Raw genomic sequence first — 20,306 nt, 5'->3', positions numbered from 1 at the left:
CCAAGAAGAATATCTGTTGTTTGGGTATTAGAGAAAGGAGAGGTGGATGGTTTTGAACATTATTAGAAAGCCAGACATAAATTAAACCTAGATGGGTTTAAAATGTTGCATCATCACCATCTCAATATCATCAGGAAATGGAGCACACTATAAAACAAAAGAATTAATCAGTTTGTACAAACTAATTAACTAGGCAATCCTAATGGACTGGGAGAGAGTGTCAGGCATAGTAGCAGCCACATCCAGGAAAAATGAGGTCAGAAATGTACATATGTATGTATGTAGAAATATGTGTGGATATGTTCATTAGGCATTTGATCAGTATTTAACCTGAAAATGTGGAAATATTATTACCTATCATGAGACTATGGAAAATATGAAAAATATGATGAAATACTTTTTCTTCCTGAAAGCATGTAAGATTATTTTTGGATGATGAATAATGTATCTTATATAACTATAGTAGAAAAAAATATTTATAAATCACATCCTAATGGGCTAAATGGTGTTCTCCAAAAATATATGTCTGTGTCCTAATCTGCAGAACCTATGAATGTTATCTTATTTAGAAAAAGCCTTTGCAAATATAATTAAACTCTTTAAAATGTAATTAAAATCTTGAGATTATCCTGGATTGCTTGGGTGGGCCCTAAATTCAGACAAGTGTCCTCATTAGAGGCACACAAAGGATAGATACACAGAGACACAGAGGAGAGTGATGTGAAAACACAGATAGACATTGGAGTGTTGAGGCCACAAGCCAAGGAATACCCATATCCACCAGAAGGTGGAAGAAGGAAGGAACAGATCTGCCCTAAAACCTCTGGAGAGTTCATGGTACTAACAACACCTTGATTTGGGCTTCTGGCTTCTAGAGCTGTGAAAGTATAAATTTCTGTTGTTTTAAGCCACCCAATTTATTGTTGAGGCAGCCCTACAAAACTAATACTCCACATCAAACCCAGATTTCTCCAGGCTGCTTAGGACAAAACTAATATAGAGACGTATTTATTTTTATCTGAGCTAATTTAAAAAATGTAAACAATATTGATGATAAGGGTATGGCAAAAACTGTGAAGGTGATACATAAATAATTGAAGTTGGGGAGACAAAAAAATCACTGTGAAAACAGGAGTTATTTACGTGAAACAGTTGACAATTAGAGAACAAGAAATAAGTTGAGCTACATGAGTGATACAGATAATTTACCATTCCAGAAGCTTCAGTGCACTAAATCTTAGTGAGGGTTGGAGTTATGAGTGAAAGTTTTATAGAAGATATGGAATTGGAATTTTGGTCTTAAGGAAAGTGTGGGATTTGGTAAATTAGACAGGCTAACTGAAGCACATTCCAGACAAAGAGAACAGAACAGGAAAAGGTGTCACTGAGAACCTTTTAGAAGTGTATAATCCAATTAGGTAATATTATAGGAACACCGTTAATTTTCTTTGGTATAATAGTATTGATGAAGTTATATAAGAGAATGCCATTATTTGTAGATGACTCATGCTGAATTATTTAGGGATGAAGTCTCTTGATATAAATTACTTTCAAAGGTAAAAAATGAGAGAAAAAAACATATAGAAGAGAGAAGCAGAGAATGAGAGGCAGGGGGAGAGAGAGAGAATATATATATGACTATATCAGAATATGTGTCAAAATGTTAACAATATTAAATTGGAGGGAAGAAGACATGTATGATACAATGTGAACCCTAGAGCTCCTCATACACTTTGTCCAAGAAATCCCACCTCTAGGACATAATGAGAAACTAGAAACAAAGAGCATGAGACAACCAAATGTTCATTCATTATATGGTACAGTGATATAGGAATCCAAAGATGGGGGAGCGGCATGTGTGTAATGAACTAGACAGTCATCCACAAATTCTACCTCATGAAACAAACAATTCATATAATAAAATAAACCAGGAGATTTCTTCACTAGTATGTTGCCAGTATTGTATTGTTATAGAGCAAAAGCCCTGGGCCTTTGTCCCCTAGCACATGGCCAGTGTTCTGTGGCCATGCACCACAGGCACCCTGGCTTAATTAAAAACAAGTTATATTAGAAGTGACAAGAAGCAAAATATGTGCTTAGATTATCTATTATCCAGAATTTTCTATACATTGAACTAATTTCAAATGCCTTCAAATTCTGGAAACTTAGTACACTTAAACAACACATGGGAAAACACTACTGTAATTTACTTAAGTGTACTGTGATTTTAAAATAAGGTAGGTGTGTGTTGTAGACAACACTTCACTAGAATTTTTCTTATTACAAGTCCAATAGATTTTTATCTAACACTTATATTCTGCTTCTTCTTAATAACAACTAATGACTAAGCACCAGCAACCAGCAGATGTTTACCAAATAACAAGTTTTGGTGCTAATAGTCCCTAAATGGCAACAGATACAACTAAGGCAACAAGACATTAAATTGGGTTTAATATCACTAAAACAGGACAAAGGTATCTCATCCAGATGCACATGTAACTTAAATTCAGTTGTACACCATGGGCAAAACATTTAATGATTAAAAACTTATTTTGTAAAATATGACTCCTAAATCTAAGCCAGACAGTTTATCTAGTGACTTAAGTACAGAAATGGAATGGTAATGCATATGCAAAACTGTATACTCAACTTGATAGTTGATTTTCAAGGGTCATTTTGACTATATTTGGGTTTCACTTATGGAATGAATTTAGAACTCAACCCTGAGCAAAATGGAACTTTTGCATCTAGTACAGTGCTTGGCTGTAAAAACAGATAATCTCTTTTAAATCATGTTCTGGGAGTGTCCAAGTTCATAATCTTCTTATCTGTAAAATAGCAATATTGAGAGTATTTATCTGTGATAGTTAATTTTATGCCAACTTGGCTGGGTCACAGTGCCCATATATTCGGTCAAACACTATTATAAACTTTTCTGTGGAAGTATTTTTTTTGATGAGATTAAAATTCAAATCATCAGGTTTTAGTGGATCACCCTCCATAATGTGGGTTGGATTCATTCAATAGCCTGAAGGCCGTAATAGAGAAGGACTGACCTCCAAGCAAGAAAGAATTCTTCTAACAGACTGCTTTTGGACTTGAGCATCAACTCTTCTTTGGTTCACTAGCCTGCACCATCAGAGTTTGGATTCAACAGAATTCCACAATCATGCAAGCAAATTCCTTAAAATCTCTTGATGATGATGATAGACAGATAGATAGATGTAGATAGATGATAGATATATAAATACATTTTTATTTTATATAGAGATATGTATATTATTATATATGATATATACTTACATCTGTACATATACAGAGATATAGATTATATGTAGATATATAAATACATATTTTATTTATATTTATAAACATAAATATAGAGAGAGATTGAGTCATACACATTCTGTTATTTTTGTTTCTCTGGAGAACCTAAAACAGTATCCAACAATGCTATTCTGAAGATTAAATGAGACAATGCATTTAATATTCAGAGTGCCTGAAATATGGAATATTGCTAGATAAATGGTTGCTGTTGTCTACCAACTGTCTAATCTTGCCCCTACAGCCTTGATCCCAGAATCTGTTTCTTTTAGGTGATTTACTCCCTATATAAACCTGAAACCCAGGCACTCAGATACTTCCTGGAAATACCCCTTCCTTCACTTCTTCTCAGTTACCAACATATTGTTAGAAAGAAAAATGAGCTTCAGTTCTATAATGATTACCAGATACTCAACACTATTATGGTTCAATATTAGTACCTAATTTTCCTGAACGCAGACCTGTTTGCATACATGCATTGAGCCACCTTCTGAATTAAGTTGGACCTCCAAGTTGTTTATGAGTTGATCCATATCTGGAAAAGAGACAAGGGAAAGATAATTTTAAAATAAGATCTAACTACCATATCATACAGTATGCCATTTACCTTGGTTACACCTATTTGTGTTTTATGAACATTATTTTTCAGACTTACCAGATACTGAGAAGTCAGTTTTGGAAAACACTCAATTTATATATTTTACTCACCAAGATGGCCCTGGCTTGTCCACAGTAATATCAGCAAACCCTCCCCTCAACTTCTGTATGCATGTGAATCTGTTACTTCCAGTTTCTCCAACCTGTCCTACCTTCATAGGAATATCAGCATAGCTACAGTTTCCAGAATCCTTCCCTTCCTGGTCTACCTCTCCTAAGAAGTTCAATGCTTCCATATGGATATTTACCCTGTTGAGATTTTTACCAGTCAGTGCCAAATCTCTCTGAACATTTTATATGTCTACCTCTCTTAAATATACAAGCCAGGTGGGGTTAATAAAGGCATTTTCCTGTTAGATAGTTTTTTTTCCTATGACTTGATGGTTTCATTCAGCTGCCCAACACCATCACAATCATTCACACTAGAAGTCCTACCAGCACTTCTTCAATCATATTTCTTTCTATCTATGTACAGTCTAATCTCATTAGAGAAGAAAACATTATCAAGGAAGATGAATCCTCAACTTGCTTTTAACTTAGTTGGTCAGGTTTTAGATCACTAAGTGTCTCCAAGTCAATTATAATTAGTTTCCTCCATTTATGACCTGGTTGCATTTCAAAAGGTAGCCCATAAATCTATTGTTTTGGATGTCAAGTACATTTGTCCATAGACATGTTCATTTTATTGGTCACTTCACAATAGCCATTTCAGATCTAATGCAGTTAAAATACAACAAATGCACAATCAGCAGGATACAAAATTATAATACAGCCACACAAAAATGGAAAAGGTAAACCTAAAAACAGTTCCTTTATTGAATGTCAGGAACTGAGGAAACCACTCCTAATTAGATGGCAATAATACACAGTTTCTATTGGGATTAGGAAAGCTTCTAGGCCACTATCAAAGAGTTTGGAGAATTTTGACACTTTAAAATATCTCATTTCATCTCAAAACACATGGATTTTCTATTCTTTGATCCAAGTATATGACTAGAAGAGCTCACATATATATCCACCATTCACCAAATATTTATTGCATACTTATTATGTGTCAGAGGTTATGCTAGGCACATCATTATCAGTTTTGTATCTAGGTCAAACAGACATGGTGAGTCAACATACGTAGCAGAGAGCACAGAACTGGTAGTTAGATGCATAGGGATCATATCCTATAATCTTTGTCAAGGCATTTTTCTTTCTAAGCTTCAACTTCTTCATCTAGAATTAAAAGATTTCAAACTGTTCTCTGCAGATTCCTAAGGCTTCTATGAAGCCTCCTGGTGGGATGAAGTTAATGAACGAAGAAATATGGTAAGGAATAAGCACGGTAAAAGTCAGATGAAGAAAACTCTGATTTCTATTAGATTGTAAGCTCTTTGAAGTCAGAGATTTTCATCTTTGATGTTTTTTCTGTGATGTATTTCAAGGGATTAGAACAGTGCCTGGTACATGGTAGGTGTTCAATACAGTTTTGAAGGTTTTTGATCAGAGAAACAGAAAAGGAGAATGAGGAAGTGTGTTTTTTCTCAAGTATAGGAATTAGACGAGAGTGGGAAATAAAAAAAGAAAATTACAGAGGTTACATATGAGAGCTAGAATTAACTATGAAGTATGAAGTGCCAGAGAGGCCCTTTTTTCCTAATTTCCAGGAGGAGGAAAAAGGTGTGATGGTAGAAAAAGAATGTTAGGTCAGACAACTCTCAACATAGTCCACAGAGGGGCACCATGAAGCCAGGAGAGCTTTCTTGGTTGCTGCCAGAAAAATCTGCAGGAGTGGAGAGAATTTAGTTCCCCTCCATTCACATATCCTTCAACCACGCCTTAATACTTTTAGCCAGGAGAACTCAGCAAGAGCCATCTCCTATTCTTCTATTCCTATGAATTATAAAACAGCAAGGTTGAGGAAGCAGAGTGACTTCGATAAGCTATTTAGCCCCTAGGAGCCTCAGTTTATTCACCTGCCACAGGTGGGTACATATTTAATAGGGTTAATGTGAGGATTCCATGAATTAGTCCATGTAAATGCACATGAAAAAGTTGTTGGCATATAAAAAACCTTCCGATATAATTATCTATTGTTATCATTATCATCATTATTATTGTTGATGGCCAGAATCTTAAGCTCTGGCCCAGAAGGATATCTCCTAGGCATCAAACAGGTCCTTTACACTCAATGTGCTCATAAACCTTCACTTATATTTACAATCTCATCTCAGTTTTTAGCACCACCATAAACCCAATCTCAGTTTAAAAACCTGAGGGTCAATCACCTCTGACTGCTCTCTCTCCATCTCCAGCCAATTGGTTACCAGCTGAAATAAATTCCACAGCAAAAATATCTATTAAATCTAGCACTTCATAATCTCCCAGTCACTTCCCCCTCCAGTCCATACTCCACATTACTATCCAAGTGTGGTAAAATGGTAAGTGACTAGGGTCACATCCTGGCTCTGCAATTTCTTAACCATAAGGCCTTGGGCAAGCTTTTCCATCTCTCTGTCTGTTTCCATATCTGTAAAATGGGAATAATGATGGTACCAGCTCATAGGGTTGTCATGAGGATTCATCAAAGTAATACATGTTCAAGTGTTTACAACAGTTTCTGGCACAAAGAGGCATTGTCTTCTGTTTCTCTCATTATCAGGTGAGGCCCTCAATGTTTACCCAGTCTTGGTCCTCTCTGTATCTCTGTCTTTCAGCAAAGTATCTCCTCTATACAATGTGTTAGTGCCCAATGAATGAATGATCATGGCAATAAGGAAGGTTATTTAATAGCAATAATATTCTATTGCAATATTAAGTAATACTAAAATTACTTAATAGCAATAATCAGGGAGCCTGAAAAATATGTCTTGCCCCACCCACATCACAAATACTTTAGTCAAATGATATAAGAGAATAGCTAACAATTAGGAATGCCTCAGCCATTTCTGGTTAGTGTCCTCTCACCCAAAAAACAGTCAATTGGAATACCTGAACAACATTCTAAATGTTGGTAGGAATGACTATAGGGAAAGCTATCAGAAAGGTGTTTAATCTTCTCTTTTAAAATAAATATTTTCTTCAATATTTCTTCAATATTTTAGCCAGCCAAAATTTCTTCTTCAATAAAAATACTTCAATATTTTAGCCAGCCAAAATGTAAAACTGAAGGAAATTAGGGCCTAAAGGATGGTCTTAAAAAAAGCTTGATTTTTTTGAAAAGAGGATTTTATAAGCCTTTTGCTTTTCTCTAGAGTGGAGTTGCTGTTTTAAATGTCTGGGGCCAGACAGCTGCACAGAAGCTGAGGAAGTGGAGAGGAAATACCCAAAAGGGGTTAGGGTATATCCTAGACCATTGAGATGTGAATCACACGGGTAGGAGGGCTTCAGAAGCAAATTAACTACTTGAGAAAATAACCATTATTCTGTCTGGATTGGCTCCTCAAGTCTTTGTGTCTAGAAGCTGGACTTTCATCTAAGGGAGGGGGTACTGGAAGATGAAGCAGAGGAAAAGATAGGAAGGAGGCCTGAGCCCCATCCACAGGACATCAGTGTCTCATATATACAGAACATTACACCATATTCCAGGTACCATGACCATAGAAATTTGATGAGAGTATATTTGTTTGTCATGTTCCCATTAATTTTGTTATACAAGTGATACTTTCCATAGTGATCTCCTTGTTTTATGAAAGTGAACAGTGTCTCTAAGGGACAGGGGCAGGTGGCTGGCTAATAAGAACACATCCTATCCCTTCCCTGAGAGGGAAAAAAAATATATAGGGATAAAGTGAGAGGTTAAACCTTTAAAGAGGGAAGCAAAACAGAGTCACTGGGGCCTACAACCTCAAAAGAAGGCAAAGCATTGGGAACCCTGACACAGACGTAAGAAGGTACCTTGTGTCTTAACAAGGTAGAGTATTTAGACAATACAAATAGTAATCCCTTATGTGCATCTACATAGCTTTGTAGTAGCAAAATAGCTTTCATATATCATTCCCATTTCAGATAATTTCCCATTTCAGAATTTGGAGGCCCAAGGTCACATAGTTTAGAAGTGGTGGAATTAGAACTTGAACTCTTATCCTCTGAGTCAAATTACAGTGCTCCCTCCCTACTTTCTAATATCACAAATACCACAAGAACCTTCTTTCTGAAAATCTGCTCAAAGAACAATTTTAAGGACAACAAACCCATCATTTTGGAAGATACTGAGCAGATACCATTCATTTTCAGATTCTGACCTATTAAGAAATGCTAGAAATGGTGAAAAAGGAAAATCAGTGTTTTAAGGTTTTGAGATTATAGGTAGTCTTTAAAACATATTACTTGTTTTTAATATTAGAAAAAGATAATTAAAGAACAAGTATAGTACACATATATTTTAACTGTATATCTTCCAGGGAGATAGAGACCAGTTCTGAGAGGGACCTCTGGGAAAACCTTCAGAACTGAAGCTACTCTGCTACATGACATTAACAATAGAATAATGTTAAAAGAACAATAATTGCCAACATTCACTGAGTACTTACTATGTGTCAGGTACTGTTCTGATAAAAGAACAAATACTTATATTAGCTCATTTAATCTTCAAATTCTAGAAGTGGGCACATAATTTCCCCATTTTTAAAGTGAGGAAACTGAAGCACAGAGAGATGAAGTAATTTATACTGAAATCAACCAATGAGTAAATGGCAGAAGAGAGATTTGAATCCTTAGCAGTCTAGAGCTATAATGAAGTTATAATGCTCCTTGACCTGAGTGCCAGTGGGAACCCCCAACCTCTGCTTGAAGCAGATCACATAATGGAGGGTGAATGGTTGCTAGAAATGAAATGTCTGAAAAAGGAGATTACAAGATCTTCATTTCCTGTAAACAAGGTCACACTTATCACCATAGGGAACATTGGAAAGCCCAAACTCAAAGAACGCCCACTTCTGGCATCTCAGCAGGTAGCTTACTATGATTAAAAAATATATATTATATAAGTATAACCTCAGATTTCTAGAACAAGTCCCCTTGTCCAGCTCCCCCATCAAACGGTAAGTTTATTTTTATATAATAATTAACCTTATAATCAATAAATTGATATAAACTGCTATGAAAAGTACTATAGTTCAAGAAGGCAATGTGAAACAATGGAAAAATCTTTTAACTAGGAGTAGGGGGACCTGGGTTCAGAAAAAACCTCTAGGAATACAGAGCACTGGCATGGCACTGAGGCATTAGCTTAGAAAAAGGACAAGGAGCCACAGCATTACAAGCTCATTGCTCTGCAACATCATGTAAAATCTCATACAATCCTCTTCTTCATACCATTATTTCATATAACAGTGTCCTCCAATAAATTAAACATGGTGCCACTGCAGTAACCAAAAAGAATGTACAATATAAGTAGTTATTGTACATACTCAGTACAATAGTGCTTAAGGGCAGAAACTGTATCTTTAATGGCTGTTCCACTCACTGCCTGGAGCACCAAGTCAGGTAGTCCTAGAAGAGTTCTGGGCCATCTCAATTTGTAGAACACCAGGAGGTCAGGTTAACGAAGGGATGAGTAATAATAATCATTATTATTATTTTCAAGGCTACACATTGATCCTAGGAACTACCTACAAACTAATAAAAAAAACAAAAACAAAACTGAAGGAGATATATTGTGTGTATTTATCAAAACTAGTTTAGAAGCCAAGAAAATAGATTCACATCCCATTCTACTGAAGATGAAATTGAAAGATGGAACTAGATCATTGACAGCACAGAAAGAAACAAAAAAGTTGGGATAATAAGCCCTAAATAATCAGAAGTTAAGTATATGCTCAGCATTGCGATGACCTTTCTGAAATTATTGTGCCTTGCTGGTGAGTTTGTATTTCAAGGGAAACTAAATAGAAGTGAAATGCAGAAAAAATGAAAGAAACTCTAGAGAAATGAAGGATCAATTTTTTAAAAAAGAAAAAATCGGAGCTAAATCAAAGAATTTAGATGGTTACATTTGGAAAAAAGAAAATAGGGGAAAAGATGGCTATACTGATAATTGTCTTCAAAAGCACATGTTAGGTACTTTGAGAAAGCAGAACTGCTTTATTATTACTGGAAATTACAGTCAACTTAAAGAGGATCTTACTAATGATAATCAAGTCTTTACAGAGAACCTACTACATAGGCAACACTATAGTAGACACTGTGTGTATACATGGGAAGGGAGGAAGCATATAATACAAGTTTCTACTGGCTTCTACCCTCAAGGAATTGAAGTTTAGTTCAGACAGAGAAAATTGGTTGTTGACCTGGTTTTTACAGTGATGTTAAAAATTAAAACCAAATTAGTTGATAAATTTTCAAAACCAGATTTCCTTTTAAAAATTCTACTTTTTTTTGACGGGAAGATGGCGGCGTGAGTAGGTAAGTGGAAATCTCCTCCCCAAAACATATATATTTATGAAAATACAATTAATACAACTATTCCTAAAAGAGACACCAGTGGATGCAGTACAACAGACAGGATACATCTACATCTGCGAGAACTCAACATCACATGAAGGGGGTAAGATACAAGCCGCAGCCAGGAGAAACCCGAATGCACCCCCACCCCAGAACCCGGCGTGAAGAAAGGAGTCAGAACAGGGAGGGAGTGAAAGCCCAGGACTGCTAAACAACCAGCTCTAGAAATCCACACCTGGAGCGCTGACACAAGGTGCATGGGGTGCTGGGTATTAGAGAAACGGAAAAGCAAAACCTGCGGGCAGGTCCCCACAACTGGTGCCCCTGACACAAAAGAAAAGCGAGTGCTTTTTGCAGGTCTAAAAGAGACAGGGGCCCCACAGCTGGACGAAGTCATCCTGGCACACTTAGCCAGCAGCTGGGAATCCTGAGGAACTTTAGGCACCCAAAACCCCTGGGCAGCAGTGCAGCTCTGAAGCCTCTCATAGCACTAAGCAGCCTGCCAGTTGTTCCCCCAACTGGCACAGAACCTGACACACTGGCCCAGTAGTGGGAGAGTGGCAGTGCATGCCGGGGGCGGCGGTGCCAGAGGGGAGTGGGAGCAGCCCGTGTGCACTGGCAGCACCAGAGGGGACCAGGAACGGCTTGTGCGAGCCCGCCGTGGCAGCAAACCGAACAGCCTGGGAGCGTCCCGCACGTGCCGGTGGCAGTGGTGCCACAGGAGCCCGGAAGCGGTACACATGGGAAAGGCTTGCATGCACCAGCAGCAGTGCCAGAGGGAGCAGTTGCACACTCAGCAGCGAACCGGAATTCCAGCCCAACATACAGCCATGTGGGCCAGACCAAAAGGCCACTGCTGGCACACAGCTGCCAGGCAGGGGCTCCGCTATTGCAGAGGCAAGCACCTGGCATGCCTGCCACTCCCCCCAGGGATCCGTGCTGCTCTGATGGAGATGCCACCCACAGCAGCTTAGGGGATTAACCTGGTGGCTGCTCCAGGAGTGTGGGTAACAGTCTCAGGCAGCAGAGAAGGGCAAGACATCCAGAAAGCAGGAAAGGACTTTCTTCTCCCAGCTGGTACACCCGCTACCTACCTACAGCCACCGCTATCACCATGAAAAGGCAAAAAAATTTAGTCCAGTCCAAAATAGTTCAGACAACCCCTGAGAGAGGATCGGCACAGACAGACCTAACCAGTCTCCCTGAAAAAGAATTCAAAATAAAAATAATAAACATGCTGACAGAGCTACAGAGAAATATACAAGAGCTAAGGGATGATGTCTGGAGGGAGATTACAGATTTCTGGAAGGAGATTACAGAAGTGAAACAAACTCTGGAAGGATTTATAAGCAGAATGGATAAGATGCAAGAGGACATTGATGGAACAGAAACCAGAGAACAGAAATGCATAGAGGCTGATGCAGGGAGAGATAAAAGGATCTCCAGGAACGAAACAATATTAAGAGAACTATGTGACCAATTGAAAAGGAACAATATCTGCACTATAGGGTTAATGGAAGAAGAAGAGAGAGAAAAAGGGATAGAAAGTGTGTTTGAAGAAATAATTGCTGAGAACTTCCCAAAACTCGGGGAGGACATAGTTGTTCAGACTACGGAGGCACACAGAACTCACGAGAGACGGGATCCAAACAGGACAACACAAAGACACATAATAATTAAAATGGCAAAAATCAAAGACAAGGACAGAGTATTAAAGGCAGCCAGAGAGAGTAAAAAGGTCACCTACAAAGGAAAACCCATCAGGCTATCATCAGACTTTTCAACAGAAACCTTACAGGCCAGAAGAGAATGGCATGATATATTTAATGCAATGAAACAGAAGGGCCTTGAACCAAGGATAATGTATCCAGCACGATTATCATTTAAATATGAATAAGGTATTAAACAATTCCCAGACAAGCAAAAGTTGAGGGAATTTGCCTCCCACAAACCACCTCTACAGAATATTTTAGAAGGACTGCTTTATATGGGAGCACTCCTAAAAAGAGCACAGAACAAAACAACCAACATATGAAGAATGGAGGAGGAATAATAAGGGAGAGAAATAATCATCAGACTGTGTTTATAATAGCTCAATAAGCAAGTTAAGTTAGACAGTAAGGTAGTAAAGAAGCTAACCTAAAACCTTTGGTAACCACGAATCTAAAGGTTGCAATGGCAATACATACATATCTTTCAATAATCACCCTAAATGTAAATGGACTGAATGCACCAATCAAAAGACACAGAGTAATAGAATGGATAAGAAAGCAAAACCCATCTATATGCTGCTTACAAGAGACACACCTCAAACCCAAAGATATACACAGTCAAGGGATGGAAAAAGATATTTCATGCAAACAACAGGGAGAAAAAAGCAGGGGTTGCAATACTAGTATCAGAAAAAGTAGACTTCAAAACAAAAAAAGTAACAAGAGATAAAGAAGGACATTACATAATGATAAAGGGCTCAGTCCAACAAGAGGATATAACCATTATAAACACATATGCACCCAATACAGAAGGACCAATATATGTGAAACAAATACTAACAGAATTAAAAGAGGAAATAGAATGCAATGCATTCATTTTGGGAGATTTTAACACACCACTCACTCCAAAGGACAGATCCACCAGACAGAAAATAAGTAAGGACACAGAGGCACTGAACAACACACCAGAACAGACGGACCTAATAGACATCTATAGAACTCTACATCCAAAAGCAACAGGATACACATTCTTCTCAAGTGCACATGGAACATTCTCCAGAATAGACCACATACTAGGCCACAAAAAGAGCCTCAGTAAATTCCAAGGTTGAAATCCTACCAATCAACTTTTCAGACCAGAAAGGTATAAAACTAGAAATAAATTGTACAAAGAAAGCAAAAAGGCTCACAAACACATGGAGGCTTAACAACATGCTCTTAAATACTCAATGGATCAATGACCAAATTTAAATGGATGTCCAGCTATATAAGGAAACAAATGACAACAACAACACAAAGCCCCAACTTCTGTGGGACGCAGCAAAAGCAGTCTTAAGAGTAAACTATACAGCATTTCAGGCATATTTAAAGAAGGAAGAACAATCCCAAATGAATAGTCTAATGTCACAATTATAGAAATTGGAAAAAGAAGAACAAATCAGGCGTAAGGTCAACAGACAGAAGGACATAATAAAGATCAGAGATGAAATAAACAAAATTGAGAAGAAAAAAACAATAGAAAAAATCAATGAAACCAAGAACTGGTTCTTTGAGAAAATAAACAAAATAGATAAGCCACTAGCCTGACTTATTAAGAGAATAGGAGAGTCAACACACATCAACAGAATTAGAAACGAGAAAGGAAAAATCAAGACGGACCCCACAGAAATACTAAGAATTATTAGAGAATACTATGAAAACCTATATGCTAACAAGCTGGAAAACCTAGGAGAAATAGAGAACGTCCTAGAAAAATACAACCTTCCAAGGGTGACCCTGAAAGAAACAGAAAATCTAAACAGACCAATTACCAGCAACGAAACTGAAGCAGTAATCAAAAAACTACCAAAGAACAAAACCCCCGGGCCAGATGGATTTACCTCAGAATTTTATCAGACATACATAGAAGACATAATACCAATTCTCCTTAAAGTTTTCCTAAATATAGAAGAGGAGGGAATACTCTGAAACTCATTCTATGAAGCCAACATCACCCTAATACCAAAACCAGGCAAGACCCCATCAAAAAAGAAAACTACAGACCAGTATCCCTGATGAACTTAGATGCAAAAATACTCAACAAAATATTAGCAAATCGAATTCAAAAATACATCAAAAGGATCGTACACCATGACCAAGTGGGATTCATTCCAGGGATGCAAGGATGGTACAACATTCGAAAATCCATCAACATCATCCACCACATCAACAAAAAGAAGGACAAAAACCACACGATCATCTCCATAGATGCTGAAAAGGCATTCGACAAAATTCAACATCCATTCATGATAAAAACTCTCAACAAAATGGGCATAGAGGGCAAGCACTTCAACATAATAAAGGCCATATATGATAAACCCACAGCTAACATCATACTAAACAGCGAGAGGCTGAAAGCTTTTCCTCTGAGATCGGGAACAAGACAGGGATGCCCACTATCCCCACTGTTATTCAACATAGTACTGGAGGTCCTAGCCATGGCAATTAGACAAAACAAAGAAATACAAGGCAACCAGATTGGTAAAGAAGAAGTCAAACTGTCACTATTTGCAGATGACATGATATTGTACATAAAAAACCCTAAAGACTCCACTCCAAAAGTACTAGAACTAATATCGGAATTCAGCAAAGTTGCAGGATACAAAATTAACACACAGAAATCTGTGGCTTTCCTATACACTAACAATGAAATAATAGAAAGAGAAATCAGGAAAACAATTCCATTCACAATAAGATCAAAAAGAATAAAACATCTAGGAATAAACCTAACCAAGGAAGTGAAAGACCTATACCCTGAAAACTACAAGACACTCTTAGGAGAAATTAAAGAGGACATTAACAAATGGAAACATCCCATGCTCCTGGCTAGAAAGAATTAATATCCTCAAAATGACCATCCTGCCCAAAGCAATATACAGATTTGATGCAATCCCTGTCAAATTACCAACTGCATTCTACAACGAACTGTAACAAATAGTTCAAAAATTCATATGGAACCACCAAAGACCCCGAATAGCCAAAGCAATCCTGAGAAGGAAGAATAACGTGGGGGGGGGATCTCGCTCCCCAACTTCAAGCTCTACTACAAAGCCACAGTAATCAAGACAATTTGGTACTGGCACAAGAACAGAGCCACAGACCAGTGGAACAGAATAGAGACTCCAAACATTAACGCAAACATATATGGTCAACTAATATTCGATAAAGGGGCCATGGGCATACAATAGGGAAATGACAGTCTCTTCAACAGATGGTGCTGGCAAAACTGGACAGCTACATGTAAGAGAATGAAACTAGATCACTGTCTAACCCCATACACAAAAGTAAATTTGAAATGGATCAAAGACTTGAATATAAGTCATGAAACCATAAAACTCTTAGAAAAAAACATAGGTCAAAATCTCTTAGACATAAACATGAGTGACCTCTTCTTGAACATATCTCCCCAGGCAAGGGAAACAAACACAAAAATGAACAAATGGAACTATATCAGGCTGAAAACCTTCTGTACAGCAAAGGACACCATCAGTAGAACAAAAAGGTATCCTACAGTATAAGAGAATATATTTGTAAATGACAGATCCGATAAAGGGTTGACATCCAAAATATATAAAGTGCTCACACACTTCAACAAACAAAAGCAAATAACCCAATTAAAAATGGGCAGAGGAGCTGAACAGTCAGTTCTCTAAAGAAGAAATTCAGATGGCCAACAGACACATGATGAGACACATCGCTTGTCATCAGAGAAATGCAAATTAAAACCACAATGAGATATCGTCTCACATCAGTAAGGATTGCCATCATCGAAAAGACAAACAACAACAAATGTTGGTGAGGTTGTGGAGAAAGGGGAACCCTCCTACACTGCTGGTGGGAATGTAAATTAATTCAACCATTGTGGAAAGCAGTATGGAGGTTGCTCAGAATGCTCAAAATAGAAATACCGTTTGACCCAGGAATTCCACTTCTAGGAATTTACCCTAAGAATGCAGCACTCCAGTTTGAAAAAGACAGATGCACCCCTATGTTTATTGCTGCACTATTTACAATAGCCAAGATATGGAAGCAACCTAAATGCCCATCAGTATATGAATAGATAAAGAAGATGTGGTACATATACACAATGGAATATTACTCAGCCATAAGAAAAAAACAGATCCTACCATTTGCAACAACATGAATGGAGCTGGAGGGTATTATGTTCAGTGAAGTAAGCCAGGCGGAGAAAGACAAGTACCAAATGATTTCACTCATATGTGGAGTATAAGAACAAAGGAAAATTGAAGGAACAAAACAGCAGCAGAATCACAGAACCCAAGAATGGACTAACAGTTACCAAAGGGAAAGGGACTGGGGAGGATGGGTGGGAAGGGAGGGATAAGGGTGGGGAAAAAAAAAGAGGGTATTACCATTAGCATGTATAGTGGGGGTGGCACGGGGAGGGTTGTGCAACACAGAGAAGACAAGTAGTGATTTTACAGCATCTTACTATGCAGATGGACAGTGACTATGAAGAGGTATGTTGGGGGGACTTGGTGAAGGGGGGAGCCTAGTAAACATAATGTTCTTCATGTAATTGTAGATTAATGATACCAAAATTATAAAAATGCTATTAATCCAAAAAAAATTCTACTTTTTGCCTTTCTAAAAGTCTTGGAAGTTCTTACAACATGGAGTCTACACTGGCACAAGGGAAAAATTACCTGGAGTGGATCACAGTGCATACTTCTCTCATTTTATTCTAAAGACTTGAGATCTCAGGTTATGCAGTGAGATAAAACTATGCAAAAAATAATAGCAACCAAATATTATAAAAGATGCTATATTGCTTAATTATGATTTGGGTCTATGAGCAGTAATTAGAAGAGTATATTGACTAGAAGTGGAATATTCAGAAAAACTTCCAGAGAAATGGTCTGTGGTGAGGTGAGCCTTGAGGAACTAGGATTAGTCAAGAAGAGACAGGAAATTCAGTGAGGGGAAGAGCAGACTATGTACCCTATGAAGGCAAGAGTTGCATCTAAATTATTCACCATTATAACTCCAGTTTCTAGCATGATGTCTAGAATTTTGTCGGTACCCAGTAAATGATTATGAAGTGAAGGACGTAATTTTATTGTTGATTATTTTTCTTGAAGTATACTTGATATAGAATATTATATTGATTTCAAGTATACAACACAGTAATTCAACAGTTATGTACATTACTAAATCCTCACCCCAATTAGTGTAGTTACTATCTGTCAACATAGAAACATGCTACATAACTATTCAATATATTTTCTAGAGACTGGAATAATTTCTTTTAAAAAATGTGTTTTAAGGAAGATACCTTGGCAGGGGTCTACAGAATAGAGAAGGCAGAAAGGATCAAGGTAGAACTGGAAGCTATTGCAATATCCTATAAGTATCATGGTAACAGCTTATATGGTGTCACAAACTCAGTACCTAGAGGAGCTAGACAGTTAAGGTCACCTAGGCTGGATGGGGAATATGGTGAACTAAGAATATATGTCCTGTCTTGGAGCAGTTTATTAATTTTAGGCAATTATTGACAAGATGGTATATTGGTCCAGTATCTTTTGATTATTCAAGAGAAGTTAGAATTCTATAATTTTAAGTAAAATATGATTTTCAAATATCAACAGTCAACCATTTTTTAAAAGTGTGCATATATAGAGACTGTATTTCTCTCAAATTCATATGTTGAAGCCCTAATCCTCAATGTGAATGTCTCTGGAGATAGAGCCTTTATGAAAGTAATTAAGGTTAAATGAGATGGTAAGCATAGGGCCCTCATCCAATAGAATTAGTGTCCTTGTAAGAAGAGACACCAGAGAGTTCACTCTCTTTCTCCATGAGCACAAAGACGAGGTCATGTAAACTTACAGGTAGAAGGCAGCCATCTGCAAACCAGGAAGAGAGCCCTCACCAGAACTGGACCATGCTGGCACCCTGATCTTGGACTTACAGATTCCAAAACTGTAAGAAAATATATTTCTGTTGTTTAAGCCTCCCAATCTATGGTATTTTGTTATGGTAGCCCTAGCACTAATACACATACTTACAAAGTTTTGTTAATTGCTATTACAAACAGCACTGCAAAAGTTTGGAAATATCTCAAGGGTCATTCAACAGAAGACTGTTTAAATAAACTTTAGCTCATCCATGTAGTGCAAAACTATGTAGTTACACAAAAGAATGAGGTGTTTCTTTACATACAGATATGGAAAGGTCTCCAAAGCATATTTTTAAGTTGATAAAGCAATGTGTAGAACAGTATGAAAAGTATGCTACTATTTGTGTATAAAGGAAAGGGGAAGAAAATATATATATATATATATATATATATATATATATATATATATATATATATATATATACTCACTTGCTTGATATGCATAAAATTGTCCATGGAAGGATTTCTAATAAGCAGATAACTTTAATTGTCTCCAGTGAGGCAAAATGGGCAGCTAGGGAACAGGACTAGGAGGGATATGTTTCACTGTATATCCCTTTGTATAATGTCAATTTTGAGAGATGTGGAATACATTACAAATTTAAAATACATTTTTAAATAAAAGTTTTTTACAATTTACTGAAAACAAAACATGTCTATGGGCTGTACTTGGCCTTTAGGCTAATTGTTTGTACCTCTGGACTAAATTAAGGTGGTGGCAGAATAAGAAGACAGGGACTGATGCCAGATACAATGGGAAAAAGCAATAGCCCTTGGCAATTAAGTAGATGAGGAAATAGCATTTTGAGTATGGAGTAAGGAAACCACAACAACCATATTTCCCCATTGCTTACTAAGCTATCGTGTATTCTTTTAAGTGTTTTACAAAATTAACACATTTATTCCTTACTGCAACCCTATATAGTTTCTATTATCCTTAATCCACAGATGAGAGAACTCAAGTGCAGCATTTAAATAATTTCACCAGAGATATTGTGATGGTAAATTGTAAAACCAGGGAAGTGAAAAAGTCTTTAATAAGTTGTCAGGGAAAAATCTAGGAGTAATGACAGATTTGGATTGTATTTTAGAACTGAAGAATTTGAGGTTATAAAATGTCAAAATGCTAGTGATTTGATACCTGGATTGGCCCTAGAGTTAGGTTATAGCTCCGTAATCTAAAGTGCTTAATAATCCCAGAGTTTGGTTTGCCCCAATTATATCTATTTTGTCTAAGTACACGTACATCTTTTAGTTTATTTTCCAAAGCACCTAGCATGTTACAGACATTTAAATCCAGCTTAATATCCCACTAATCTACCTTCCTCTTTTCCAAACACACAATCAACATTTAAATAAAATAAATTATTCAAAGTAACAAGAATGGTGAGCCCTCCACTTATGAAATAAGTATTAGAAGTCAGGCATTGGTCATCTTTTACTAACATTATTTAAAATCACAAATTACTGTATCATTTTAGAGGTGAGGAAGCTGACACTAGATGATAAAGCTGAGTTGGTGATAATAAATGCATCAGAAACCCAACTTTGAGTGTAAAACCCAAATTGAAAACATTATGAGAACCAGAAAGTAAACCAAGCAAGTCTCACATCATCTTTGGGTAAATGAATGAGCCCAATATGACAGTGTTATTCATTCACACTTTACTTAGTAGTGAGATGGCAAATGTACTAGATGATCATCTAGGTCAATCATCCCAACCAAGTTTTCCTTCACTGATAAAAACATGACAGTTTGGAGCTGAATCCCAGATGATCATCTATATAATATATACTCAGTGATTACATAAGAAAGTAATCAGTTAAGTAGTTTGAAGATATAATCATAGACCATTTCCTAAAACACCTTGCTGTCTGAAAAAGAGGTAGGGGTTTAAATCTGTATACAAATGACCGTAATAAAGGGAAGACAGTAGTGTAGTGCCAGATAATGAGGGTAAAGTGACACAGAAATTCAAAAGAGTTTATTTCTGTATGCAAGGATAAAGGAAGTTTTCATAGAAATAGCATTTGATTTGAGATTAATAATGGAGGGAATAATATAAATACTGTTTAAAGGAAAAATCAGGAAAACAAGTACATTACAAGACAGTTCATTTATGGTAAGTATCAAGTGAGCAGAACAGACAGTGATGTATTATTTCTAAGGAATAGCTGAGGGTAAGGACTAAAATAGGACTTGAAAGGCTGGGGTTTAGACA

At 37.0% G+C, this 20,306-nt stretch overlaps 1 protein-coding gene across 5 annotated transcripts in view; it reads right to left on the bottom strand.

The window, feature by feature from the left end:
• The window catches only part of KLF8 (KLF transcription factor 8), a 415,506-nt gene that overhangs the window by 106,461 nt on the left and 288,739 nt on the right, over positions 1-20,306 (bottom strand). For 3 of the 5 annotated variants that reach the window (XM_073228095.1, XM_073228096.1, XM_073228094.1), the window contains one exon: positions 3,786-3,859. In XM_073228095.1, coding sequence (XP_073084196.1) covers positions 3,786-3,857 — 72 coding nt within the window. In that variant the 5' untranslated portion in view covers positions 3,858-3,859. Of the gene's footprint in view, positions 1-3,764; positions 3,860-20,306 lie in introns of all 5 variants that reach the window. The other 2 variants (XM_073228097.1, XM_073228098.1) reach the window with 1 other exon arrangement.

The sequence above is a fragment of the Manis javanica genome, chromosome X (genome assembly GCF_040802235.1).
Source record: "Manis javanica isolate MJ-LG chromosome X, MJ_LKY, whole genome shotgun sequence".
Lineage (NCBI taxonomy): Eukaryota > Metazoa > Chordata > Mammalia > Pholidota > Manidae > Manis > Manis javanica.
This window is presented reverse-complemented; position numbering and strand designations above follow the sequence as displayed.